Here is a 27,941-nt window from a genome sequence, read left to right on the forward strand (position 1 = left end):
AAAATGTCAAGATGCGACGTCACCCCAAAGTCGGAAATGACTGGTGCTTGCACAGGTGCTTGCACCTTTGCCTTTTAAATCCTGTTTGTGGAGTAGCAGTCTGGAACAGCGCCTGCTTTATACAAGTAGCAGCCCAATATGAGCAAGTGTGACAATTAAGTCCCAGAGAGGAGCCTTACTGTTGTCACACTTCAGTCCAGCCCTGGGTAAGAGGAAGATCCCACTGGACCACCTCCTTTGACCTTCTCTCTGGAAGAGCCGCTAAGTAATAACTGCAAAGAAAGGTCTAATAACCAGGCTCCTAATCAGGGTAGGATTCAGGTCGGATATTCATTTACTTAATCCATGTATACTCTACCTTTTCCCCCTAATAAGGACCCAAAGTGACTTACTGCATTCTCTTTTCCTCCATTGTATCCACACAACAACCCTGTGAGGTAGGTTAGGCTGAAAGAGTGACTAGCCCAAGGTTACCCAGTGAGTTTCCGTGGCATGAGTAGGGATTCAAACCTGGTCTCCCAGATGCTAGTTTGATAGTCTTGACCACTATACCATGCTTTTAGAGATATAGACCGTTTTCGCACACAGCTAACCTCGCAGTCACAATCCTGTTCCCTCCGCAGCGCCTGGTCGGATTTCGCACCATCTGCGCCGGAGTTACAGGAAGTGCCGTGGCTTTTGCGTAGCAAACGTAAACCGCTAAAACCCAGTTTACGTTTGCTATGCAGAAGCTGCGGCACTTCCTGTAACTCCGGCGCAGATGGTGGGAAATCCGACCGGACGCTGCGGAGGGAGCAGGATTGTGACTGCGAGGTAAGCTGTGTGCGAAAATGGTAATACTATAAGAATTCGGCCACACTAACATAGCCATATGCTGCGATTTATATGTGTCTCCCCCTCCCCTTTTCTGTAGTCCATGGCAGGGGGACCTTGTTGGTTGTCTTAGTGCTGTCAGACAGCTTCGCTTGTGCTGCTCCGTCTCACTTACAAGATGTGTTTCCTGCAGCATAATGGCCAAGAATTACAGTAGAATCCTAAAGAGAATTTAGAAAAGTATTACTCTGCTTAGTTCTGCAAGCAGAAGGACAACAGAAGAACAGGGCTCAACTTATGGAATACTTTCAATTTTAAAGCGGAAATCCCTGCATTCAGAAAACTTGGTCAGTGGGGAGAAAATTTCTAACCTTTTGCTTCTCCCTGACAATTTATTTTTCTATACGCAGGGAACAGATTGTTTTTAATGGAGGAGCATTCAGTTTTGTGAGCTTCCATCTGAAGTGATATTGACCAGAAATGAGTTTGGCTTTTTATCTGGTATGTGTGAAAATTTAGCCTTAGAAGTGACCCGAGCACAGGGCTGAGGAGAGATAGAATGGGCAAACATTACCAAGGCCCAGAGACCCTGAGTGGTCTAACTCAGACTGCATGCTCATTACCATGTTATGGTAGGATAGTACAGTGGTTAGGGGTCAGACTAGGATCTGAGAGACACAGGTTCAAATTCTCACTCTGCCATGGAAGCTGTCTAGGTGACCTTGGCACAGTCACATATCCAGCATGAACTAACCGCCTCGCGGACCCTGGTGGGGTGGAAAGGTGACATTAAAATGGAGGAGAGGAGAATGATATAAGACTCTTCGCAATCCTACTGGGAAGAAAGGCAAGGTGTAAGTCAGAGGTTGCCAAACTGTGGCTCGGGAGCCACATGTGGCTCTTTTAAATGTATTGTGTGACTCTTGAAGCCCCCACCACCCCATCAGCCAGCTTGGAGAAGGCATTTCTATCTTTAAATCATTTCTCCAAGCCAAGCCAGATGGCAGCTTGGAGAAGGCATTTAAAGTTGCTTTCTTTATATATCTCCCTCCCCATCTATTTTCCTTCCTTCCCTGACATTCATATCTTGCAGCTCTCAAACATCTGATGTTTATTCTATGTGGCTCTTACGTTAAGCAAGTTTGGCCACCCTGAAGCAAAATAAAATAAATGTTATTAGTACCGTTTAGAAATAACACAGATTTTTTTTTCCTTTCATGACTCATGAAATTGTATGTCTGGGATATTTTGTTTTGCGTCGAGGAGTACCTTAGAGACCAACAAGAGTTTCAGGATATCAGCTTTCATGAACCAAGGCTCCCTTTTCCACACTGGGATGAAATATATAGTAGTGGTGGTGATGGGGATGGACAAACTGTCCCCTGCTCAGATCAATGTTACTTGGATACAAAGAGCTGAGCAAAGTTGAACCACAGGTTCTTCTGGGAGGGAGTTCCAGGCGTAAGGAGTAGTATGGGAAAGAGAGAGGACTTGTTTTGCTCCAATGCCATAATTATTAAAAGCAATAGCAACCATCTTTTCCCCTGCCTCCCCCACCCACAGCTCTAAAAACACAATGCACCAAGAATTGCTTCCTTGCCACTCTATTCTTTTGAATGGGGGTTTGCATGAGAATGGCATTGAATGAGTTCCATCTCAGAGCAATTGGGGTACCTGCTCCTTTTTTATTGAAACCCTGTTAACTTCACTCTTGCTTCTTCCGAATCTCTAAGCCCTCCATTCACAAGCTGACTTTTATGCTAAGGGCCTCCTTTGGAAATACCCCTTTGATATGCAACCTGGGGAGTCCCCTTTGAACCTCTGTGGGAAAAAAAATGATGGGTCTACTGGTATCCTACAATTTATAGCTCTGTGAAAACCACCTCAAAATAGCCACTGACCACAAGGCTGAGAAGAAAGAGTCAGGTTTTTCAAAGCAGGGCTTCAGTCAGTGAACTCTGGGCTGCCTTCGCAAACAGTCATTGTTTTCACTAGAAGACCACATGTCATAAATCCACAGCGTGGTGTCGGAAACACAGGTATCTGTCGCAAGAGCAGAGCCTCAAATGGTAACTGGTCTTGGGTTGCTTGTTAAGTAACCCCCTTCTCTCTCTTGACCCCCTTTTTCATCCATGTCAGGAGAGCCTTCAAGATCCAGTGTGGGCAAGATGGAAATTGGCTAGAAGGAGCCTGTGTCCCAGTGACCTGTGAACCTCCACCTTCCAAATTCCACGGGTTGTACCACTGCACCAATGGCTTCCAGTTCAACAGTGAGTGCAGGATCCAGTGTGAGGAGGATGACACCCAATCAGTGAGTCCCTTCCAACTGAATCTAAACAGTGTGTGATTTCTGAGAAAAATCCAGACACTTGCACAAACCGTCTCTGGGGTAATAATGCCCAGAAATGGGTGAGGTGCAACAGAGCTTTCAGAAAACACTAGAGCCTCAGCATTATTGTGTTTATGGAGGTGTGTGTAACTGTGCAGGACCCAGGGTTGCCAACCTCCAGGTGGTAACTGGGGATCTCTGGGATTACAACTGAACTCCAGCTAACAGATCAGTTCACCTGGAGAAAATGACTGCTTTGAGCAGTGCCAGATTAAACCCTGTGGAGGCCCCTAGGCAGTCAAAATGGGGGGGGGGGCTTGCAAATTATCTCCCAATATCTCCTGCAGGCACGTTCTCAAAAGCCCCTTTGACAAAGCTGCGGGGGAGAGGTAGAGAGAGGCAAACCGGCCGGAGGCTCCTAAAGGCGTGGGGTAGGGTTGCCAAGTCCAATTCAAGAAATATCTGGGGACTTTGGGGGTGGAGCCAGGAGACATTAGGGGTAGAGCCAAGATCAAGGCTGTGACAAGCATAATTGAACTCCAAAGGGAGTTCTGGCCATCACATTTAAAGGGACGGCACAACTTTTCAATTCCTTCCTTCCATAGGAAATAATGAAGGATAGGGGCACCTTCTTTTGGGGCTCATAGAATTGGACCCCGTGGTCCAATCTTTTTGAAATTTGGGGGGTATTTTGGGGAGAGACATTATACAGAAAATTTGGTGCCTCTACTCCTAAAAACAGTCCCTCCAGAGCCCCAGATACCCACGGATCAATTCTCCATGATTTTCTATGGGAATAAATTTCCATGGGGAATAATAGAGTTCCCAGCAGACATTTCCCTCCCCTCACCCCGCTTTCTGACGACCCTGAAGCGGGGGGAGGGTCTCCAAACTGGGGGATCCCTGCCCCTACCTGGGGATTGGCATCCCTAGCGTGGGGCCCCATAGGCCGGTGCCTACTTGGCCTTATATGTTAATCTGGTCCTGGCTTTGAAAAGATGGACTCCATGGTATTCTACCCCACTGAAGTCCTTCTCCTCCCCAGACTGCACCCTCCTCAGGCTCCATCCTCAAATTTGCAGTTTTTTCCCAACCTGGAGCTGGCAACCCTAGACTGCAAACACGAAAACATACATTCCAGTGCTCGACTCATGATGTAAAAGTTACAGACTCTTCTTTTAGAAATGTAAAATTTCCTGGGCACATGGTGGCAGAGAAAAAAGAAATTGAAAACATATAGGCTGTTGTGAACACTTTGCAATCGGGTTGGAGTGGCTCTGTGTAAATAAAGAGGGATAGTTTCCATATTATGGCTGCTGCTGTCTCATAACTGTCCCAGCACTGAGTATTTCTTGTCTGGCATACAGGGGGATTCTGAACTGTTATATCTATCTTGCCATCTTTTAATTGTCTAATTGTTTTGTTTTAATGATTATGTACCAAGTGGTTTTTAATGTTTATGTAACTTGATGCTACCAACCCGGAGCCCACTTTGGGAAGTGCAGGATATAAAGTTAATAAATCTCTATAGCCTCCCATGTTTAAATGTCCCGCAAAGTTTTGTGTAACTCAGCCCTTCATTTCAAACCAGTTCTGGAAATGTGTTTGTTCATGCAAGTATGCAAAATGAAATTTATGTTTTATATAATTAATTCCATGATCCATGGGTCTCCTCTCCCTCATCTTATCCTCGCAACACAAGATGCAGAGAGAGAATGGTTGGACCAAGGTCAAACAGTAAGAAGACCTTAGCTCCCCTGACATTGCTGTTACTGCTAAAGTATCCTCTACCATCTTACCCAGCCCACTTTATGAAGTCAGAAACCAATGTGTCCAGCTGGAAACCCTGCATTTTAAAGAAATGTTACAGTTTTGTACTGTTAAAAGGGCTTTTTTTTTTAAGCAGGAATGCACAGGAATGCAGTTCTGGCCAGGTTGGTGTCAGGGTGTGTGGCCTAATATGCATATGAATTCCTATCAGGCTTCTTCTACAAAAAAGCCCTGTGTGAAACAATGGGGGTGTTGGGGGTGTGGCCTAATATGCAAATGAATTCCTGCTGGGCTTTTCTACAAAAAAGGCCCGGCTATTAAATTGTTATTTATATTGATTTTTATACGTTTTGTTTTTTATGTTGTTATATGCCCTGAGCTCGCTAGCGGGGAGGATGGAATATAAATTCAAATAATAAAATACATAAAACAAATAAATAAGCTTCATGGCCAAGTAAGAATGAGAACCCCATCTGTACCCCAGAGTTCTCTGATGGGGTACATCCAAAACTATTAAAGACTAGTCACAGATCTTCCAGTCTTTTGTCTCTTCTATTTTAGCTCAGTTGGGCCCTCTCTTGTCCCTTGTGGTTTGGCTGAGATGGCTCCTATTCTTTTTCACCCCTTTTTGGCAACATAGCAGTCACTGAGCACCTGATTCCACCAGGCAAGAAAAACTGCCATTGACATCACCAGTATTACTCTCACAGCCCGAAGGCTCTTTGTTTTGGTGCTGTAATGGAGAGAACTACGATTATCTTGGGGAGTTGGGGATCGCCCCAAAGGGGAAAGCACATAAATACAGAAGCAAATGAGGGGGGGGGGGACCCTCACACACTATTCATTATTTTACAGTGATGATGCCTCTTGCATATGCATGTGTGTAAGGCAAGGGCAGGGTAACAAAATCAAAAACAAGCCCAGCACATCTCTGGTGAAAGATCATTGGCTGAAAGTTTGGCCCAGTATTGCATAAACTGAAGTTTTGACGCGAGATGTCTAAATTGCAAGGGAAGATTGGTTCTTAGTTGGGACATGATTTGGGGTAGTTTTTTTCCCTTTAAGTTTGCTTTTATAGAGGGCAAACATCAGCTTGGCTGTAAGAGTCCAACCGCCCATGGCATTTATATCTTGTGGTAGTTAACTTTATATGATATGTACCTTGGCACCCAAATCAGCACTTCATTCTCACTGGAGTCCAGTTTTTCCTTGGCTTGTGATGGGGATTAAACCATTAGGGGCCTTAATAGAACTTGTTTTTGGCAGAAATAGGTATGTTTCAGTTTGGTGAGCTTTAAGAACTTTGTAAAGGGCACATACCCCTAAAAAGTGCCAGAGCTGCAACGGATGAGCAGTTCAAACAAGGAGAAACTATCTAGCTGTATATTAGAAATAATTTGTCTAACATTGCTCCCTAAATACATTGATTCATATTGGAGCTTGGAAGGCAATATGAATTTTTGTATTTTTATGTGCATATTTGTATGTGAGTGTGTGTCTGGTGACTGACTCCTGCTGGGGGCCTGGAGGATATTCAGGGAGGTGGCTGAATAAAGCCGGCCCTTGCCTTCGGCTCTGGGATTCCAAGGAGGTCTCCCATTCAGGTATTTGCCAGCGTTGACCCTGCTTAGCTTCCAAGATTTGATGAGATCAGGCTTGCCTGGGCTACCCAGGGCAGGGCCCATGTGTTTGTTTAAATCCAGTGTTCATTGCAAAAGCATATGGCTTAGAATAATGAATGAATGAATATGACACGGAAAGATATAATGTATAAAAAGGTGAAAAATAAGCCATAACTGTTCCACTAGCATAGCATTGGTGGCCCTCAAGTCACAGCTGACTTATGGCAACCCTGTAGAGCAGGGGTGTCAAACTTATTTGTTATGAAGGCCTGACATAAATGAGACCTTGTTGGGCCGCGCCCATGAGTGTACTTATTTAAGATTAGGTAGCAGAGATATAAACTTTATACACACACACACACACGTTAAAATAAAACATGCTTAAAACATTAGCACTCATTGGTCTTAAAGGTGCTTTCTTTGTATTTCTCCCGTGGGATCCAGGAAACTGGGCAAAGGAAGCTCTGGCTCTTTCCCTCCCTCCCCAAGGGACCAGGAGGCGGAGGAGTCTCAACCAATGGAGAGCTCATATGCGATTGAGCAAGCCTTTTAAAGCGAGCTGAAATGAAGAAGGAAGCAGATAAGAGCCAGTTGCTTGAGGGCCTGATAGAAGCCTATCACAGATGATAGAGTGTATCTTTACACTGATGAGATATATTTCCATTCTGATCACCATGAAGAGTTATAAAATTAAGTCATTTGTTCCTGGATTGACTAAAGTGGTTGCAAAAATATTTAGGAAAGCTAATCTAGCATCTGTTCTGCAGCAATGTCTTTGACAACTGTTTTATTGATTTCAAGAAATAGTCCAGATGGCAAGACTGTTTTACTTACGTTGTCATCACATGTGATACAGAGTACCCACAGTGTCTTGGCAAATCAGTTTTAATGTCTCATATCAGTTAGAACTGGGGTTGCTTGGCCCTTAACTTGGCAATTGCCCTTGTACTGTTGTATATTCTGTATGGTTCAGAGCGTCAGACTAGGATCTGATGAAACCCTGTATCAAATCTCCACTCTGTTATGAAGCTTGCTGGGTAACCTTGGGAGAGTCACACCCTCTTGAACTAACCTACTTCACGGGTTTGTTTTAAAAAAGGAAGGCTGGACTATGTGTGTTGCCCTGAGCCTCTTGGAAGTTGGATGAGATAAAAAAATGTGGATAAGGTGTACACTTCTCAACTTCATAGGACTCCAAGAACTGATTCACAGGATGTTGACATGCTGATATCTTTAACAGTATTAGCATCTCTGGACCAAATTAAATGATCTTTTAAAGGGCTAATAGCAATTGCTTATAGCCCAGCTTAGCTCAGTCTCATCAAGAATTTGAAAGCTGCCCATACCTGGATAGGCCAGACAAGCCCAATCTCATCAGATCTCAGAAGTTAAGCAAGGTTGATTCTGGCAAGTACTTGGATGGGAGACCTCCTTGAAATACCAGAGCTGGGAGGCAGGATTTATTCAGCCATCTCCCTAAATATCCTCCATCCTCCCAGTAGAGGTCAGTCACCAGAGGTTGCCATGATTTCTAGATGCACATGCACACTCATGTACACAAAACAAAAAGAACTTAAAATCTAAGGAGGATTGGCCAAGGTTGGTACTTGGAGATCACTAAGGAAGACTGCAGTTGCTATTATTATTCTTTTTATCTTCATCATCATCATGGTGGGGGATATTTGTCTATCTATTACATTTTTACCCCACCCTTCTTCCAAAATCTTCAGTACAGCATACTGGATACCTCCAAGTCCCTAGTCCCACCTCCCAAACTTCTTCAGACATGTAACATTTCAGAGCGTCACAAGCATTTTCAAAATGCAGAAGACTTTAGGGAAGCGCAGACTGGCATGACAATCTTGGAACAGACCGTTTTCTGTTTCATGAAATTCAATTCCACAACTGCAATATACACAGCCGATGAAAAAGGGCAGGCTTGAGAAATAGCAAGGATAGATTTTCTGTGACTGCGGCTGATATACCCCTTCAAAGCTTCTTGCTCAGCACTGGTATCAGCTCACAAAGCCTATGCAGACATAATGAACCCCTATCCTTTAGTCAGAGTTAATGGAGAAGGCGTGCAGTGTGGGACTTTATGCGAAACTCTAACCATTGTATCACACTGGCTTTCAGTGGGAATATCAGGCAATGTCTAGGTTGCTTGGAGAGGGGAGCTCTCCCCTGTGCCATTTTTCAGATTTGAGTTCTCTCCCACCCATACCCTGATGGCATTTTTCCCAGTGGGGCACTACCGTGGAAGCAATCTTAGCCACCCCTTCCCCAGAGCTGTTTTTAACCTTTAAACTCTAAGAGACTGTTGTCACAGACCTTTTGGGTCACATGAGTTTTGACTTTCATTCTTCTGCAGCAAAAATGTTCTGTGAAGGAGTTCTCCCCCATCTTCTTTCCTCACACTGGAGTTCTGAGATTTACCGCATCTGAACATGGAGATCCCATTTAGTCATACAGGCTAGTAGCAATCGATGGACCAATGAATATGTCAATGCACGTCATATTAATGAATATTTCTAATCTGCTTTTAAAAATCCATCTATGCTAATGGCCTTCACTATACCCGGCAGAACCAAAGGGTCTTGCAACGCCATAATGGCTAATAGATTTATTGTGGCAAGGTGAACCGCAGCCCTTATCATCATTTGGCAGTGCAAAGCGCTTTTATGTCACAGCTGACTTATGGCAGCCCTGTAAGATTTTCAAGGCAAGAGGCGAACAGAGATGGTTTGCTGTTGCCTGCCTCTGCGTAGCAACCTTGAACTTCCTTGGTGGTCTCCCATCCAAGTACTAACCGAGGTTGACCCTACTTAGCTTCCAAGGTCTGACAAGATCTGACTAGGCTAGGCTAGCCTTTATTGTTGAAAGGTAAAAGTAAAGGTAGTCCCCTGTGCAAGCACCAGTCATTTTCGACTCTGGGGTGACGTTGCTTTCACAACGTTTTCACGGCAGACTTTTTACGGGGTGGTTTGCCATTGCCTTCCCCAGTCATCTACACTTTCCCCACCCAGCAAGCTGGGTACTCATTTTACCGTTCGGAAGGATGGGAGGCTGAGTCAACCTGGAGCCAGCTACCTGAACCCAGCTTCTGCTGGGATCAAACAGGTCATCAGCACAGGGCTTCGACTGCAATACTGCAGCTTTACTGCGCCATGGGGCTCTTCCTTCATTGTTTACAGTGGAACAAACAGGTATCTGATATGCATGTATGTGGTGAAAACTTGTATCACAGAAAACTTGTTAGCCTTCACAGCGCTGCAGGATTATTTTGCTGCTTTTGTATTGGTATTGTATTTGCTCTTGTATTTTATTTAATAACAGAAAGGTGGGATAGAAGTGCACCCTCCACCAAATAAACACCTAAAACTGGGCTTTTTTTTGAGCAGGAATGCACAGGAACGCAGTTCTAGCTGGCTTGGCATCAGGGGGTGTGGCCTAAAATGCAAAATGAGTTCCTGCTGGGCTTTTTGTATCAAAAAAGCCCTGTGTGAATCAATGGTGACAACAGGGGTGTGTGACCTAATATGAAAATGAGTTCCTGCTGGACTTTTTCCTACTAAAAAAGCCCTGCCTAAATAAATAATCAATGCCATCACCATTCGGTTAGCCTGTCTTCTCTGTGAATGCTAGTTCTTTTGGCAGCCTAAGCCTATTTTCTTCTCCCTTCTTTCCAGGGTCGTGGAAACAATGTGATCCATTGCCGGAAGGATGGTACCTGGAGCAGCTCATTCCACCTCTGCAGGGGGATGCAAGGCCATTGCTCCCTTCCCAGTCAGTTGAACATAGGGATCAAGCTGCAATGTCCGGCAGGGTACGGCATAGGTATGACTATAGATGAGCTAAAGCTTGGTGTATTGTGCCAGGGGAAGAGGGAAAGGAGCCCTTGAACCTGCCTTTCCCAGTCAGCTCTTCTTTGAAAACAAAAGGGATAATTAATCCTTTCTAAAAGGCAAGTCAGGCTTTCAGATGCCAGACCTCTGGATAATGTACAGTGCTCTCATGACCTTCAGACAACAGCCGAGCTTTCTTGGGATCCTTGACGATGGCCCTGGGCAAGGTCAAACAGCTAGACGACAGCTTGAGTGAAAGAACCAGAAAAGCCCTGCTGGGTCAGGCCAGACTTCCAGCTTATACAACAGTCTGTTCCCAGCAGAGGCCAGCTGGTTCTGGGAAGGCCACTCTCAGGATGTGAAGCAGTACCTCTTATAAATCAATGTAAACTTGGAGAGTCAGTTTGGTGTAGTGGCTAAGAACCACGGCCTCTTATCTGGGAGAACTGGGTTTGATTCCCCACTCCTCCACATGCAGCTGCTGGGTGACCTTGGGTAAGTTACAGTTCTTGCAGAGCTGTTCTCTCAAGAGCAGTTCTCTCAGAGCTCTCTCAGCCCCTCCTACCTCACAGGCAGTGTTCCCTCTAAGGTGAGTTGGTGTGAGCTAGCTCACAGTTTTTTAGCCTCCAACACACATTTTTGTCTTAGCTCAAGAAGGATGACCCCAGAGCACAATACTTTGAGCAGTAGCTCACAACTTTAATGCCAGTAGCTCACAACTTTAATGCCAGTAGCTCACAAAATAAAATTTTTGCTCACAAGACTCTGCAGCTTAGAGGGAACATTGCTCACAGGGGGTCTGTTGTAGGGACACAAAGGGAAGGAGATTGTAAGCTGCTCTGAGACTCCGAGTGAAGGGTGGGGTATAAATCCAATCTCTTCTTATTATGCACTGATGCCCATCTGAGTCTGCTCACCCGAAACAAGCAAAAGTACCTTTGGTTGCTTTCACATACACTGGATATCACTTTCAGTGCCCTTTTAATGAGTTTTAGCAATCATTTGCAGTTGGGTTCATAGGAAAATGCAGTTGTAAATAATTGCTAAAGTGCATTAAAAGTCTGTTATCCAATGTGTATGAAACCAGCCACAATTCACAAATGTAGGGAAGGAGAAGTTCTTGGCCAGAATAATATCCATCACAGTGGACATCATCAGTCCCTCTTTCTGACTCCATAACAAGCAGATGAAAATCAGCCCTGAAGCAATTAATGTTGGAAAAAATACTGGAGGGACCAGGGTTCAAATCACTTCAGCCATAACTCTCACTGATGACCTTCGGCGAATTGCTATCTCTCAGCCTAGCTCACCTTATAATGGACCAGAGTAAGGGCAGAACCGTATACATTGTCTGTTTATGATCTGGGGAGGAAAGATGGGATAAAGATTTGGCAGTTGGCACTGATACAAGATAAATGTAAACTTCAAGATTGTTAGCCCAAGGCTGTTCTGTCCAGATGTGGGCCCAGGTTTAAATCCTCATTTAAGCGAGTTGTGCAACAGTACAGTCATGTGAGGTTCTGTCACTTGCTTTGCTTGTGTCAAAACCTGACATCTTTTCTCAGCTCCCTTCAGCTGCTTGTTGAAGAGTGATCTGAGTAGAATGATCAGATTCCTTGGTGGTACCATGTGGTTAGGGAAGAGGAAGAAGAGGAGGAGGAGATTGGGTTTATATCCCCCCCCTTCACCCAGAGTCTCAGAGAGGCTTACAATCTCCTTCACTTCCTCTCCCCACAACAGATACCCTGTGAGGTAGGTGGGGCTGAGAGAGCTCTTTCGGGAACTTCTCTTGAGAGAACAGCTCTGAGTGAACTGTGACTAGCCCTAGGTCACCTAACAACTGCATGTGGAGGAGTGGTTCTCCCAGATAAGAGTCTGCGCTCTTAAACACTACACCAAATTGGCTCTCATGACTACTTGGAGGGGGAGTCATGTGTAGTGGTTCTTGTAATGTTTCCGAGCATGAAACTGCAAGAGTGGCTTATATGCAGTTGTGAGCAGAGGTTCCCAGCAGAGGCCAGCCAGCTGGTTCTGGGAAGGCCACTCTCAGGATGTGAAGCAGTACCCCAAAAAATCCCTGATGCGCTTGAACCTCTGCACGCAACCGCATGCGTATTCCATCAGATGTTATATTGAACATTTTGCTTTCTCTGCTTCTCCTATAGCATCCCAAGGTGGGGGAGAGTTGTGTTGCCTTGACCAGATGTCTTATAGTGTTTTTTAAAATTATTTTTAATACGTGCATGTATGAGTGAGTGCGTTTGCAACCTCGAAGTCATGGCAACCTCTGGTGACTGACCCCTACTGGGGGGCTGGAGGATATTCAGGGAGGTGGCTGAATAAAGCCTGCCCCTGCCTTCTAATTGCTGGTATTCCAAGGAGGTTTCCCTCCCAAGTACTTGCCAGGTTCGACCCTGCTTAGCTTCTGATATCTGATGAGATTGGGCTTGCCCGGGGTATCCAAATCAGGGTGTCTTAGGATGAATACAGACCGGCACTTTGGGCCCACTCAGAGACACCTCTGAAGTTGGCCCAAAAAATCCCTCCACACGCAAACATCTGCCAGACATCCCCAGCCCACACTCACCCCGTCCTTCAGGCCACTCCATCCGGCTTAAATAGCTACCACTTTCAGAATGGTAGCAAATATTTGAGCCGGCCGTCAGTCGGCGGATTGCCGTCTGGAGGGGGAAGGGCGCACGTGAGGTTGCTTGGCAGTCTGGAGCTGTCAAGCCACCCCAAGCTGTTCCATTTTTTTTCCAATGAAACTAAGCAGAGCGCTTCCCCCCCATTAAAAACAAAGGCAGCCGGCTTCCGAGTCGCGTTCCGGTGCGGCAGCGCCCAGGTGCCTCACGGTCGGGATGCCGGGGGCATGCGGGTGAGTGTGGGAGGCTGCTTCCCAATTCGAGCTGCTTCCCTGCCACCCCAAAATGCCCGTCTGGTATCAGCCTTACAGTGTTTTTTGAGGATTCAATGTATGCTGCCCTGATCCCCATAGAGGAAGGGCCAGGCTAAAAATTGGACAGATATGTAAGATGCTTTTGCACCCATTTTCGACCGTTTCTGGGTAGTATACAAAGCTACTATTTAAAAAAAAAAAAGGAACATCTATTTCAGGCCACAAAGAGCTTCTGTACTTTTTTTTTTCTCTTGCAAATCTAAGAGTGTTTTCACAAGTGACGTTAAAAAGACCTTTTAGTCTGGAACCCATCAGCTGCCAACATTAAAGCTGGATGGAAAATGGAAGATGGCCAATTTTAAAAGGAATGTATATTTTAATAACTTACTACATTTATAGCCCCTGCCCCCCTTCACCTTTGGAGCTCAAGGTGGAGCACACTGGAGGTTCCCAGGTGTTCTATCATCCAAACACTGAACACGTGTTCACTTCAGCAAGATTGCTTCATCTTCAGACTTTGGAACATCCATGGCCATTTGGTATAAAAAAAGTACTGTAATATTGAAACATCTTAAAATCTCTAATGAGGAGAGCTTTGACTCTTGAGAGCTTATACTCTGAAAACCTTTTATTTGGTCATAAATGTAAAAGTGTATCTCCCAGATTCAGGGGGAGAAGATGGTACAGTGCACCGTTTGGCTTCCCACTCACAAACTGCTGCTGTTTCAGGGTTGCACCATTTGAGCCCAGTTTGTGATCACTTTAATCTGAAGTGTGGTCTAGGGTTACTGGACAAGAAGTCGGACCCATCTGGAGTATTTTGGTAGTGGGGAGTAGTGTTGTGCAACATCACAGTGTAGCTTCTGGTTTGTAACCAGGGGTGATGTCATTTTGGGTATAAACCAGAAATGCTAATGCAAAGTTCCCCTCCCCAATACTGCTGAAGTGAAAATCCTCAGTGGTGGTCTGAGGCTTGGGGGTGGGGATTTAGCCACTGTCCTGGGCAAATGGCAAGCCTATTGTGAACGTGCACAAGCTGTGCATAATTAGCATGTGGCTCAGGGCCGTAGCCAAGATTTTTGGTTTAGTGGGGCACAAGCCAGGATTTTTGGTTTGTGGGAGGGTCACTGAGGGGCTGCAGCTGAACATCCCCCCCCCCACTGGCACAGCAACAGCTGGAAGGGTACCACTGCACTCTTGCTCCAGGCCAGCGCCCTCTCCCCCAAGTGGCTCTGTGGGCCGGCCCCAAGTTCGTCCCCCCCCCCCCCCCCGCCCAGTGGCAGCCTCTCCCCACCACTCTGGACATACACCCAAAGGCCGCCTAGTCTCTTTCTCCTCCTGAGTCGGCAGCCCCCAGGGGAGCCACCACGAAGCTGGAGTTCTTCAAGCTACACCATGGCGTTCAGAGAAGCCCGCTGCCTGCAAATGTGGTGGAGGGCCAACTGCTCTCTCTGCCACCCTCCACTCATCCTAGTAGTGGGGCTGGGACTCTGACCTTGGTATTTCAGTGGTGTGACTGGGACCCCGGGGAGCCCCATCATAGCTAGGAGCCTGATGCGGCTTCTGATTCTTGTGTGTGCTGACTGTGCTAATTAGAGACCTCTTACCTTCACAGAGTTTGCCATGATCAAAAGCTACCTGATTCAGCCTAAGGCAAGACTATCTACTACACCAGATCTCTGCAGTTCAATCTAAATCAAAGTTTGTTACAATCCAAACATAAATGCACAGCACAGCAGAAAATTAAAGTCTGTTGTTTGTAACCATTAGCACATAGGCTAAAAGGAACCATAACACAAGGTTAAAAAAGTATAATTAAATAGAAAATATAACTGAGCAAGCAGCAGGAAGATTATTGCAGAGCAAAATTCTTGAGATGAAGACAGTGATTCAAGGTATATGCTGAAAGGAAAAGCAACCACAAAAGTGTTGGCCAGACTCACTGGGACAGGGCAGAGGGTTTACTGTGATCCTAAAAATGTTGACCAGTCAGATCATGGCCAGGAGGAATCTACTCCCCATAAGAATGCTTTACCAGATGAGGTAAAGCATCCTGTTTCCCACAGTGGCCATCCGGATTCCTTGGAAGGTCTACAAGCAAAACAATGGAAGACAACACCTCCTACTTTTGTTAAAACTTCCCCCCGAAACTAGTATTTTGAGATACACTGCCTCTGAATTTGGAAGAACTATTTGAGCCACCATGGCTAACATTCACCCTGTCCTTCATTAATGTGTCTAGTCCCTTTTTAAAGCCATCTCAGCTAGAGGCTATCACTACATCTCATGGCAGTGCATTCCATATGTTTCTTCTGCATTGTGTTAGATAGTCCTTCATCTTATCTATCCTGCAGCTACAATTCAGCAGCTTCTTTGATGCCTCTGTGTTTTTATATTATGCAGGGCTTTTTTTGTAGCAGGAACTCCTTTGCACACACCCCTGATGCAACCAATCCTTCAAGAGCTTACAGTAGGACCTATAAGGAGAGCCCTGTAAGCTCTTGGAGGATTGGCTATATCAGAGGGTTGTAGCCTAATATGCAAAGGAGTTCCTGCTACAAAAAAAGCCCTACAAAAAAGTGTGTTCTCTCTCTTCACAATTCATATTTGTATTTACTTCTATAACATAATTATTTTGTAAGTCTTTCTAAAGTAGACCCCCCCCCCAAAAAAAAAAATCTTTAAGCTTTCTTTATAGTGAAGGTTCTCCAACACTTTGATAATTTCATTTGTCTTTTACTTAATCCTTTCCAGCTCTGCAGTAGCCCTGTCCACATTTTACAGGGAACGTGCATACAATCCAGTGTACACTTGATTTTTCATTAAACATGCACTGAGTGATTCTCATGTTAGATTCAACACACGTATAGTAGATGCGATTTAAACCTCACACTTATCTCTGGTTTCATTTGTAAAGTGGACATATGTAGGCCGTTTCTTACAAACAGATGTTCGTACACACTTCTTACAAACAGATGTGTAAGCGCGTACATTAATTTTAAAATGTGAACAGGGCTTTTATCCTTTTTTGATCTTGGGTGACAAGAACATCCCCTGAAGTTATCCTCCAAATCCACATGTGTTAATTTTACTTGAGAGGTGGGATACTGAGGCTTCAGCAGACCCTGGATACATGATAGTTACAGGCACTCTCGTTCTGGGTTGTAGGTTACCAGCTCAGCAGAGATGCATTGTGGGCTGTAGGTTATCAGCTCAGCAGAGATGCATTGTGGGCTGTAGGTTACCAACTCAGCAGAGATACATTGTGGGCTGTAGGTTACCAACTCAGCAGAGATGCATTGTGGGCTGTAGGTTACCAACTCAGCAGAGATACATTGTGGGCTGTAGGTTACCAACTCAGCAGAGATGCATTGTGGGCCGTAGGTTACCAACTCAGCAGAGATATATTGTGGGCCGTAGGTTACCAGCTCAGCAGAGATGCATTGTGGGCTGTAGGTTACCAACTCAGCAGAGATGCATTGTGGGCTGTAGGTTACCAGCTCAGCAGAGATGCATTGTGGGCTCTAGGTTACCAGCTCAGCAGAGATGCATTGTGGGATGTAAGTTACCAACTCAGCAGAGATGCATTGTGGGATGTAGGTTACCAGTTCAGCAGAGATGCATTGTGGGATGAGCTCCGGCAGAAGGGGAGGGGGGCTTCTGCCTGCCACACTCTCCTCTCCTTCACTGTCCTTTTGAACTCCCATATCCCCCTCTCATTCTGCTCCCTCATTATAGGCTAACTATTGTGAGGAACCAGGAGTTGCATGGCTCCTGTCCCAAGAGGGGTGAGGAACGCGACCTGGATGAGCTCACCACTCTGTAATGATGCCAATTATGGATCGTATATCAAAACAATTCAGGTCCGCTCCTCTGCTGAAGTGCAAATTGCACCTCAACGAGACTGCAGCAGCATCCTTTTGCCTGACGATGTGTTTTTCCCCCTGGAGATGAGGTGACCTTTAGATACTTACCAAGGGTTGTTGCACAGGGTAATTTTCTTTCAGGCCTTTTTTTTTTTCCTAGAGAAAAGATACTGATTCCTTCTATAGAGGCAGAGATAGTGCAGGGGAAATAATCAGCAGTAATTCTGCTCCAGACAAGATGGTGTTGCCATTAGCTGTGCTGGTCCCCCCCCCCCCCCCAACAAATTCTTAATTACAAAGTGGTGGGGGGGGGAATGTGGAATAATACCAAAAGTCCATCTTTCGTAACATCCAGTGATCCACAAGCAGGATGTGCAGACAGTTAGTCTGCTGACCTATTTCCCCCCCAGCAACTGCTTTTCAGAGGTACACTCAGGACTTTTTGGGAGCAAGAACACACAGGAACACAGTTCCAGCTGGCTTGGTGTCAAGGGGTGTGACCTGATGTGCAAATGAGCTGCTGGGCTTTTTCTGCAAAAAAAGACCCTGGGTACACTATCCTGTGAATGGAATTTCTAATGATTTACTGTGGCTAATTAATTCAAGGTGCTGGCCATAACCTTTAAAGCCCTATATGGCCTGGGGCCTGTCTGCCTTTGGGACCGCCTTTCCCCTTACGCACCCCAGAGAGCACTACATTCGGGGTCCCAAAATCTCCTTAAGATCCTTGGACTGAAAGAAGCTCAATTGACCAGCGCTAGAGCCAAGGCGTTTTCAGTAATAGCCCTCACTCTGTGGAATGCCCTCTCTGAAAACATCGGGGCCCTGCAGGACCTGCCACAGTTCTGTAGGTCCTGTAAGATCAAATCTTTCAAGCTCACCTTCAGCGGTTAAGGGGGAGGTGGCTGTTACCTTACAGCACTGACAATCTCACTGAACTGATATAATGGAAATTAGAAACTTGCCAACTTGGACTTTTAATGAATGGATTGATGATTGTTAATATGCATGGGAAAGTTTTATTATATATTTTATTTTTTAAGATTCTATGTAGGGTTGCCAATCCCCAGGTGGGGGCGGGGGATCCCCCCGGTTTGGAGGCCCTCCCCCCACTTCAGGGTCATCAGAAAGTGGGGGGAGGGGAGGGGAACTCTATTATTCGCTATGGAGATTTATTCCCGTAGAAAATAATGGATAATTGATCCGTGGGTATCTGGGGCTCTTGGGGGGCTGTTTTTTAAGGTAGAGGCATCAAATTTTCAGTACAGCATCTAGTGCCTCTCCCCAAAATATCCCCCAAGTTTCAAAACGATTGGACCAGGGGGTCCTATTCTATGAGCTCCAAAAGAAGGTGCCCCTATCCTTCATTATTTCCTATGGAAGGAAGGCATTGAAAAGGTGTGCCGTCCCTTTAAATGTGATGGCCAGAACTCTCTTTGGAGTTCAGTTATGCTTGTCACAGCCTTGATCTTGGCTCCACCCCAGTGTCTCCTGGCTCCACCCCCAAAGTCCCCAGATATTTCTTAAATTGGACTTGGCAACCCTAATTCTATGCATGTTTTTAAAGCTGTTTTTAGCTGTTGTCAGCTGCCCTGAGCACGTCAGGGGAGGATGGGATATAAATCTGATAAATTAATGAATAATGAATGGTACGTCTATCTAATTTTACCCTCACAACAATCATGCACATCCCTTACACATTGTGGCAAAACCCTGGGAGTTTCTTAGCTGAGGAAGGTTTTAAAACAAACCGTTCTGAGTGCAGGGGTGATTCTGCACTCACGTTGATCCGGGGCGGGGCAAATCGCGGGTTTGCCCTGAGCAAAATGCCGGCGCGGAGCACCTGGTGCAAAATCGCCAGCTTGCTCCGCCCCAAAACAGAAGCCCGCCCCGGATCAATGTGAGTGCGGAATCACACAAGGTTTGAACAATTTGAGATATGTTCTGTATTTATGCTATAGCTTCACTGCATCAGGTATTCCCTTCTGCTTTTTTCTGATGACCCTTAAGTGTATTTCAGTGAAGCTTGTTTCTATGGATGTGCATTTCTGGATATGTTATGTACAAAATACATATTCTGTGTGTGTACATGTTCTGCACAAAATACTCTGCACATATTGTGACGTATGCTTCCATAATAAGGAAAAGGAAAGGTCCCCTATGCAAGCACCTGTCGTTTTCTGACTCCATAATAACATCCACCCAAATGTGTTATTCCCTTCTCCACATAAAAATTAAAAAAAAAAAAAAACTGAAAGGATACATATCCAGTATGGGCATCTCAGACTGGAACAGCGTATTCCAGGAAGAATTCCTAGCAGAGAGGAATTCAGAACCATCTCAAGCTGAGCCTTAGTCTGCATGCTATCCCACAGATTGAAAGAACATTTCGATGACCCCTACATGCTAGTTTTCTTTGCTTGATGCTTTGCTGGCTTCTGAGAGCAACTTTGGGACGAGGGAATCTGAACAGGTTTCATGGACCCTGTTTCTGGCCTTCTCCGGTGAGAAAGGAAACTGCTAGTGACCCAGTGTAGCTGCTTGCAAGCAAAACCCTCATTTTTCATCCTTATGGCCGCTCTCTGTTGGATCCGTACCCTATCCCTATTAAGACGAACGTTCAGCAGTAATATATCGAAGCACTTCGAAGACACAACTCTAAGCCCCAGGGGTGCTGCAGCACCGCCTTGCACCCCCTGGGAAATCTGCTCTTGCAATGGCACAGCTGCGAGGAGCATGTCATTAAGGAGGTCTGAACTCCAATCAGTGTTGGAAACAAGAAGGGAGAGGGGGAGAGCAGACACTTCTGGCTTATAACTAACCCTCGCCTGGTGCTTGCGGTAACGCCAGTGGATTGTTATGGGCACCACAGTCTACAGTTTCCCCATTATTCTTGCGCAGTTGAGACAAATGGACAAATTGGATTTTCTGTTATGTTAAAGATGAGGTGGAGGGAGGCTTGTCTTTCCAGAGATTGTGTGCATGTGTGTATGTGTGTGTAGGGGATACAGACACTGATTCCACGGATGTACAATGGCAGGATTTTATTAATGTATGGGTGGCATATTATACACAGCTGTTGCTCATTCACTCCCACAAGATGGGTAACACAAAATAGGTGGTGGTGGGAGTCGGGACGACAAGTAGGAGTCTATTCAGTGGAAGAATTTTTGTTCTTGCCAAGAATGAAAGGTTTAGAAACAGATACCTTTTGGCTCTGTGCCTATGAGCCTTCTAGCCTTTCCGCCAGCCTCAATGTGCAAAGAGGGCCACACAGTTAAAATCCGCACATGTGTCTCACCTAGTATTTTGCAGGCAGTATTTGGTTACTTCTGGTGGCCCTTCCAGCATGGGTGAGCCGGAGGGCTGACCAGATTTCCCTTCTGCCATTCCTTTATTATTCTCTGACATACATTCCACTTCTGCTGAATTGTTGTATAACTTGGAGAATTTCTAAAATAAATTCAGCAATTGGAGCATACACAACACACTGTACCAATTCCTTTTGTTCATTTGCATCTTCTCCCCACCCTCAACACCGAATACCATTGTTTGTGTGTGCATTGACGTGACTGTTTCTGTGCTTGCATCAACATTCCTTTTGTGTGGTGTTTTGCTAAAATACACCAATGCACATGTGTATTCGTAAAAGTGCAAAAAAGAATCATGATGCAGCTACACAGAGAATCACATCTGGGGATGGGTTTTATCAGTTTGGACTTGGTTGATGTTGTGGAGTCTGGGAGATGCGGGGGGGAATTATGGAATTGACACTGCAGGGATTTATATATGAATAATCCCTAAAATATCCAGAGGGATGGGAATTAAACAATGGAGGATTCCCAGTGCACTGGAAATTATAGAATCACAGAGTTGGAAGGGGTTATATGGGACATCCGACCCCCTGCAGGATCAGCCTAGAGCATCCCTGACAAGTGTTTGTCCAGCTGCTGCTTGAAGACTGCCAGTGAGGGGGCGCTCGCCACCTCCCGAGGTAGCTGATGCTGCTGTTGAACAACTCTTACTGTAAAAAAGTTTTTCCTGCTATCCAGCTGGTACCTTCCCACCCTTAATTTAAACCCATTATTGCGAGTCTTATCCTCTGTGGCCAACAGGAATAGCTCCCTGCCCTCCTCTAAGCGACAGTCCTTCCAATACTTAGAGCAATCATGTCTCCCCTCAATCTCCTCTTCTGCAGACTGAACATTCCCAAGTTCCTCAGCCTTTCCTCATAGGGCTTGTTCTCCAGGCCTCTGATCATCGCCGTCACTTTCCTCTGCACCTGCTCCATTCTGCCCACATCCAGAACTTGCTCACAATTACTCCAGGTGCGGCCTGACCGATGCAGTGTACAGTGGGACTACAACTTCTTGCCGTTTGGATTTTATGCCTCTGTTGATACACCTAAAGATGGCATTAAGTTTTTTTGTCACTACGTTACTGGCTGCTCATATTTAATTTATGGTCGACCTTTACCCCTAGATCTTGTTCACGCACACTGCTACCCAGAAGTGTATCCCTTATCCAGCATCATATTGCATCCTGGACGAGGTAATCAGACCAGTAATTCAGAATGTCAAAATTCAGGGGGAAACTTGGGCAAGGAGAGTACTGGAAGCATCTCTAGTGAGCCGTGTTCCATCTCTATTTGGGAGAAAGATGTCTGAAATGAACTGGTTGATTTGTAATGTTTTTCCCTCTCTCTCATTTACCGTGAAGGAGCTGAGTGCATCACATCATGTCCTGACCATCACGAGCCTGTCCTGTTGCGTGCCAATGAGACATTACAAGACATCCAGCACTGGATGAACCCCCCGAGAGTGAAGGTAAATTGCCAGAGCATACATGATTCAGTGTTCAGATAATTGAATTTGGAATTGACTTTGTAGCTTTCCATGCTCAAAGAGCCATCGGGTAGCTTAAGGCAGTATCAGATTTGGACATATTTCCTTCCGTAAAATGAGAACTGCCTTCTTCCCACCTGTCCTGGATTCAACAGGGTTGCTGGAACCCTGTAGAAGTTTATTTTGCCCAGTGAAAAACAATTTAAAAAAAATAATAGATGGCATTTTAACACATGGAACTCCCATAGCCAGTGGCTTTTCAATGCACAGGCCTTGTTAATCTTTGATCTGTTAATCTGTTATTGTCACACTCTGGGAACCCCAGGTTGGTGGAGGAGGAGGTTAAGGGCTCCAGGGCATGGTTTCTTCTGTTACGGCCAATACCGCCTCAGACCGCGAATAAAGAGAGGTTCACATTGCCTGGTCACCAAAATTGCACTCGTGCTCACTCTATAACTGTGATGTACGGAATATCAGGTTCTTCCTCCCTGGCAGGTGTTGTTCAAAACTGTTAAATCCCTGTCCCTGCTTCCGTCTTCCCTCTCCTCCACCAATCTGAGAGTGAACTCCATCCCCGGGGGATAATGCATAGGTGTTGAGTCAATGAGCTGCAGATGGGATTGTCCCTGTCCCTCTGATGTATTCTTAGCATTGGGGGGGAGTGCCTAGTTCTGAACTCAGTGGAATGGTCTTGTCCAGGGTACCACATCGGGGAGCCCTGGAGGTGGAAGATGCAGTGGGTGATTCATTGCAAGGGTCATGCAGGTTGATGGGGTGTCGGTTGCCTGCAGATAGGGGGTGAGCTGAGTCTGGGGGCCATTCCGGAGGCATGGCATCGGGACAGGTCAGGTCATGTCCAGCAGTTCGTATCCAGGTTGCTTGTCAGTTACCCATATAGGGATGGGAGCAAAACCTGATTACAGAAAAAAAATACAAGGCAATAAGAGTTGTGGTATTACAGTTACTGTAGCAGCATGAATTCATATGTTCAACAGCCAGCCTCCTTGTATGCATGAGTGAGTCTGAGAAGGTGGAAGATGTTTTATGCAGATGCAGGGTAAAAAAAGTTTTGAGATCTCAGTTTTTCAGGAGCACAAAGTTTAGTGCAGACTGACTGCGGTGACACCACTCCGATATTGATGTCCTTGCCTTGGTCCTAGATATGGATTGCCAACTTACCTGCCATGCCAAGTGATCTCCTTCTGCCACCTCCCAGTCCCCACCATTGGCCAAGGGAAAATATGGGCAAGACATTATCTACATCAATGTGTTAACATCTCTGCTGGCTAAAACTCAGAAGTGATGTTACTGACACTCTAGGATTTTACCAATTTCACTAGGTATTATCATAGAGATTAACAAAATCCTAGAGCATCTCAGATATCATGCCCAAAGCTTCCAGGGATATTGACCCATTAAAGTCCTCTCCCCAAAACCCCAAGTCTTGCCTCTAAGAGTCTCCTGGGCATTCCCACTATGAGCTGGCAGCCTTAGGCTTAGTTGTCACTGGGATGCTTAACCTGTGTCTGGACTGTTCCACTGCAGGTTGCAGATGATGCGATGGAGGTCTCCTCCATATTTAAAAACTGTGTACAGAACATTAGTGGGGTAGGGCATGCTAGTTTTTTGTGCAGTGTCCCCCTCCCTACGTACAGAAGAATATTCAATAGTGTGAGCCTGCACTTGTGGACTGAAGGGAGAGGGGTTGAGAACTAGACCCTCTACTCATACACAGCCTAGGGTAGCTGAATGAAATCTTAGATTAGTAGTTGTTATGCCTAACTTGAGTACATGGAAATGCCTTTTCAAATGTTGGCTGAGTTTTTGCATTAATAAAGGAGGCTGCTAAACTATTATTTATTTGTTTACTGTTTTATTGTATGGATGATTTATTTGTTTATCATCAAGAAGGGTTGTGGTCTAGTAGACACTCCTGATTGTTTCCATGGTTATTTCTTTAAAATTTTATATCAGCCAGAGAGGCCCTGCTTTAAATTCTAATAAGTGTGGAGGCTTGGGTAGCCTTCGTATGTAGCAGGGACTTTTCTGTGGTTTCCCCACTGGAACGCCATCCCTCAAGCACTCTGTCAGTCCAGGCTTTGTGTTTACCAAGGTTTCATAAGAGAATGAAAAATTCTGGATTTTTGTTTTGGATGATGTAACTTGTGTGTTTAACTTTGTTGCTGTTTTCTCTCTGATGCTATCTGAACTGAGTGAAATCAGCATGTAAATACCGTTAAATGATATTAATTAATGAGGGACTTGTACTGTGGAACATGAAATCTGTCTTGGTCATGAAGTTCACTGGGTAACCTTGGGCCTGGTATTTTTGCTGAGCCTAACCTACCTTACAGGTTTGTTCTAAGGACTGAACAGAGTAGTGCCCGTGTTCCCCACTTTTGAGTCTGATGTAGGATAAAACTGAAAATTTACATACAGTAATCAAATCTACCTTCATTTGAGAGTCCTAGGTGCTTGATTGTTCAGCCCCTACAATTCCTTTTCCTGCACCATGGTGCTCTAGACTTCCTTTAGGTTGCTAAGTTTGTCTGAGATGTTTTGCCATTGATTTTGCTGCTATGGGGGGCATATGACCACCCAGCTCCATGACATACATCTGGAATGTTCATAGTGTGTCCATTGGGGCAGGTTTTTTAAGAGAGAACAAAGTTGGGAAGAGAACGTTATTGGCCAGCAACAATAACACCCTCCCTTCCTCCCCTTTCCAGGCCTCTCTGTCACTCTCAGCTTGTCTCCACTCACTTCTTAGCTGAGCCCAAACCGGCACATAAAAACTTCCTTATCTCTATATTAGGGGCTGTTTCTCACCATCTCTTTCCTGAACTGTGGGCTTTCAAGTGTTTTTATAATTCACTGTGAAATAAAAACCCTGGCTTGAAAGAGCACGGTTTGGCCTCCCCCATGCTGTCCTCCTTTATTGATGCCGTTGCTTGGAGGGAGCTGTAACGGGTAATACCTGTGTATCCCTGGAGGGCTCATTAGGTAGCCAAGGGGGAAATAACTTGGTAGTAAAAGAGAATGGCAGCCAGAGTTGCAGGAGGAGGGGGAGCAGAGGGGAGGATGATGTGTTCCAGGAATTGGGGGGGGGGGGGGGCAAGCACACACTCACACACATACACAATGGGTAGACAAGGACAGATTTGCAGAAATTTGCAATCAGATGAGGGCTGCTATAAATATTTGCTAATTTTGATATGTCTCTCAAAAATGGTATGTCCTATGGAGATAACCTGGGGAAGGCAATGGCAAACCACCCCATAAAAAAGTCTGCCATGAAAATGTTGAGAAAACGTCACCCCAGAGTCGGAAACAACTGGTGCTTGCACAGGGGACTACCTTTGCCTTTATGGAGATAACCAAATTTAAAGATGATTTCAAATTTTGTATACCTGATGTTTTGGCTCAAGACTCCCTATTTTGTTTTTTCTTTCTCCCTTGCACAAACTGAGATATTTTTATGTGGTTTTCTGCTTTTGCGCACTTAATTTTTCCAGATTGCTTACACATCAGCAAATCAGCATTATTCATGATGTGTATAACGTACGCATTGGTGACAACACTGTAATATAAATACCATATAAATTGCTTATAGAAACATTGTACATATACCATACAAATAAAATTACAAAAACAAGAGTGACAACTGGAACTGCTGACAAAAATATGCACAGATGTAAAAAGCAACATAACAGGGAACATTCATTAATCCCTAAAGCAAACTATTGGAAAATATGCATTATTTCAGTTCGGCTCAATGTATCCCTTCTTCACCTCTGGCTATGACTTCTCCCCTGATCCATCTTCTGTCTGTGCCCTCACTGATTTTAGCTTCAAGTGGGCAGCCGTGTTGGTCTGAAACAGTAGAACAAAGTAGGAGTCAAGTTCACTTTTAAGACCAACAAAGTTTTATTCAGAACGTAAGCTTTTGTGTGCTCCAAGCACACTTCAAGGAATCAGGTACAGTGAGCAAGGCTATATATAGCTGGTAGACAGTAGTTTAGAATGCAAAATGGTACAAATTTAAGATCCAATGCCGTATTTTGTTAATTTTACTATTCTGTCATTGGATCTTAAATTTGTACCATTTTGCATTCTAAACCACTGCCTACCAGTTATCACTGTGTCCAAAAGCTAGGTATTCTGTTGACTCCTGTGAAGAACAGAGTTTGTTTCCTTTAACTCTTCAGAGATGCAGATCCATAGAGCAGTCACAGCTACTGCCCACAGACTCTCCCTGGTCCCATTTGCATTTGTTTGACAGTGTGCATGCACCATTGACAGACTTTTGGATTGCTTTCAGCCTGTTGAATCATATAACGAGCCAGGGCCGCTGATTTTCTCACTGAGAGATACCTGAGTAAATTCAAGGGAAACCCAGATTGCCCTGGTGTGCATGCTCATGCCGGATATAAACTTGTGAGGGTTCTCATGTATTTAAAATATTTATGCCCCTCTTGGATCAATACTCCCTTGAGGCAGCCTCTGTGCAACATTAAAAATGCAATGCATAAAACTAAAAATAAACTGACACAAATTAAAACCCAAAGACTGAGAGGCAAAACAGACATTGCTAACTGTATGTGAGCAGATTTCCCAAATCAAAAGCCCAGCTGTTAAAAGTTATTAAATATTCATCTCTCCCAAACTGAGAGTAAACTAGAGAGTAATAAAACAGAAATCGATGCTAGACGGAGGGCAGTGAGAAAGCAAGGGGAAAATCCCTAACATCAACAACAACAAAAAGCACCCTGCAAAGAAGTATTTTTTATCTTGGCACCTGAAACTCAGCTGCCTTGGTGCCAGATGAAGGAGGAAGAGTTTCGTATTTATAATGCTGTTGCAGAAGGGACACGGTCCCTAGCATGTTCACAAATCCCACTTTAGCTGGTAGAGGGCTCACAGAAGGTGGCCTCATCTGCAAATCAAGTTGGCCCCAAATAATTCTTTCTTGCAATGGTGGGCAAAGAAGTAGAAAGAACTGGGGACTAATGTATGGAGGATCTCATTTCAGGTCAAAATCCCGTCTTCCATGCCTTCTCTGCCTCCTCCCAACCTCTATGAAGGGAATACAGTTCCCAGTGCACTAGAATGTAGATCTCCCTTAGTGGACCAGAGAGAATAAATGCAGGGGCAACCAGCCATAAGGAAGATATTCAAGACGGCTTCTTCCCCCTTTATGACTGCAGCTGGGAGATACTCCAGATCCATGGCACAAATGGAACAAAGAGAATGGCAGAGACAGCAATAAAGGATATACTCAAGATAATAAATTTGAAAGCAGCTCAAATGTGCCAGGGAGCAGGTACCCAACAGGGACCTGCATAGCTCCAGGTCTGTCTTGGAGCATCAGCAGGCAGAAATGGGTGGGGGCCATTTGCAGTCCCCTTCCCCAGCTGCTCGGATCCTCTGCCTATTCCACTTGCTGAGTGTTATATATGATACAGCCCTTCAGCTTTTATGATGCATTTTACCACTTTGCAAAATCCTTTCTTCTTACGAATTGGAAACAGGTTGCTTGAATTTGGACCAAGTTTTTGCTCCCGGAAGGTTTGCCAACTCTTAGGATTGGCTTTGCAGTTGCTATTATTATTATGTTGCTGAATAAATATTATTCAGTAATTATTTGTAATATTGTGTTTTCTAAATAACAGTAGCAGCAACAGTTCTGATTTCAAAGTGCAAAGTTAAAGTCTCTCATATTGGTTATGCTTACAACAGCCCAGAAGGAAATTTAGACTTTGAAAAGTCTATGCTCGGTGAAGTTGCATGTCCACGGGGGTGGTCTCCGACTTCTAAACAACACATGCTCTAAATTGCCCTTATGGAATTATATACTCATAAAGTTGGACAGCCTTGGAGATCCTGCACTGTGTCTTGATCATCTGCATCTAAATTCTTTGAACACAGTTGGACAACAAAGCTAGATGAGGCC

The 27,941-nt window shown here is 45.0% G+C and overlaps 1 protein-coding gene across 1 annotated transcript in view; it reads left to right on the top strand.

Moving 5' to 3' along the window:
• The window catches only part of PAPPA (pappalysin 1), a 334,943-nt gene that overhangs the window by 250,435 nt on the left and 56,567 nt on the right, over nucleotides 1-27,941 (top strand). The window contains exons 17-19 of the mRNA XM_060251617.1: nucleotides 2,953-3,124; nucleotides 10,224-10,371; nucleotides 21,864-21,970. Coding sequence (XP_060107600.1) covers nucleotides 2,953-3,124; nucleotides 10,224-10,371; nucleotides 21,864-21,970 — 427 coding nt within the window. The remainder of the gene's footprint in view (nucleotides 1-2,952; nucleotides 3,125-10,223; nucleotides 10,372-21,863; nucleotides 21,971-27,941) is intronic.

The sequence above is a fragment of the Heteronotia binoei genome, chromosome 12 (assembly GCF_032191835.1).
Source record: "Heteronotia binoei isolate CCM8104 ecotype False Entrance Well chromosome 12, APGP_CSIRO_Hbin_v1, whole genome shotgun sequence".
In the NCBI taxonomy this organism is placed as follows: domain Eukaryota; kingdom Metazoa; phylum Chordata; class Lepidosauria; order Squamata; family Gekkonidae; genus Heteronotia; species Heteronotia binoei.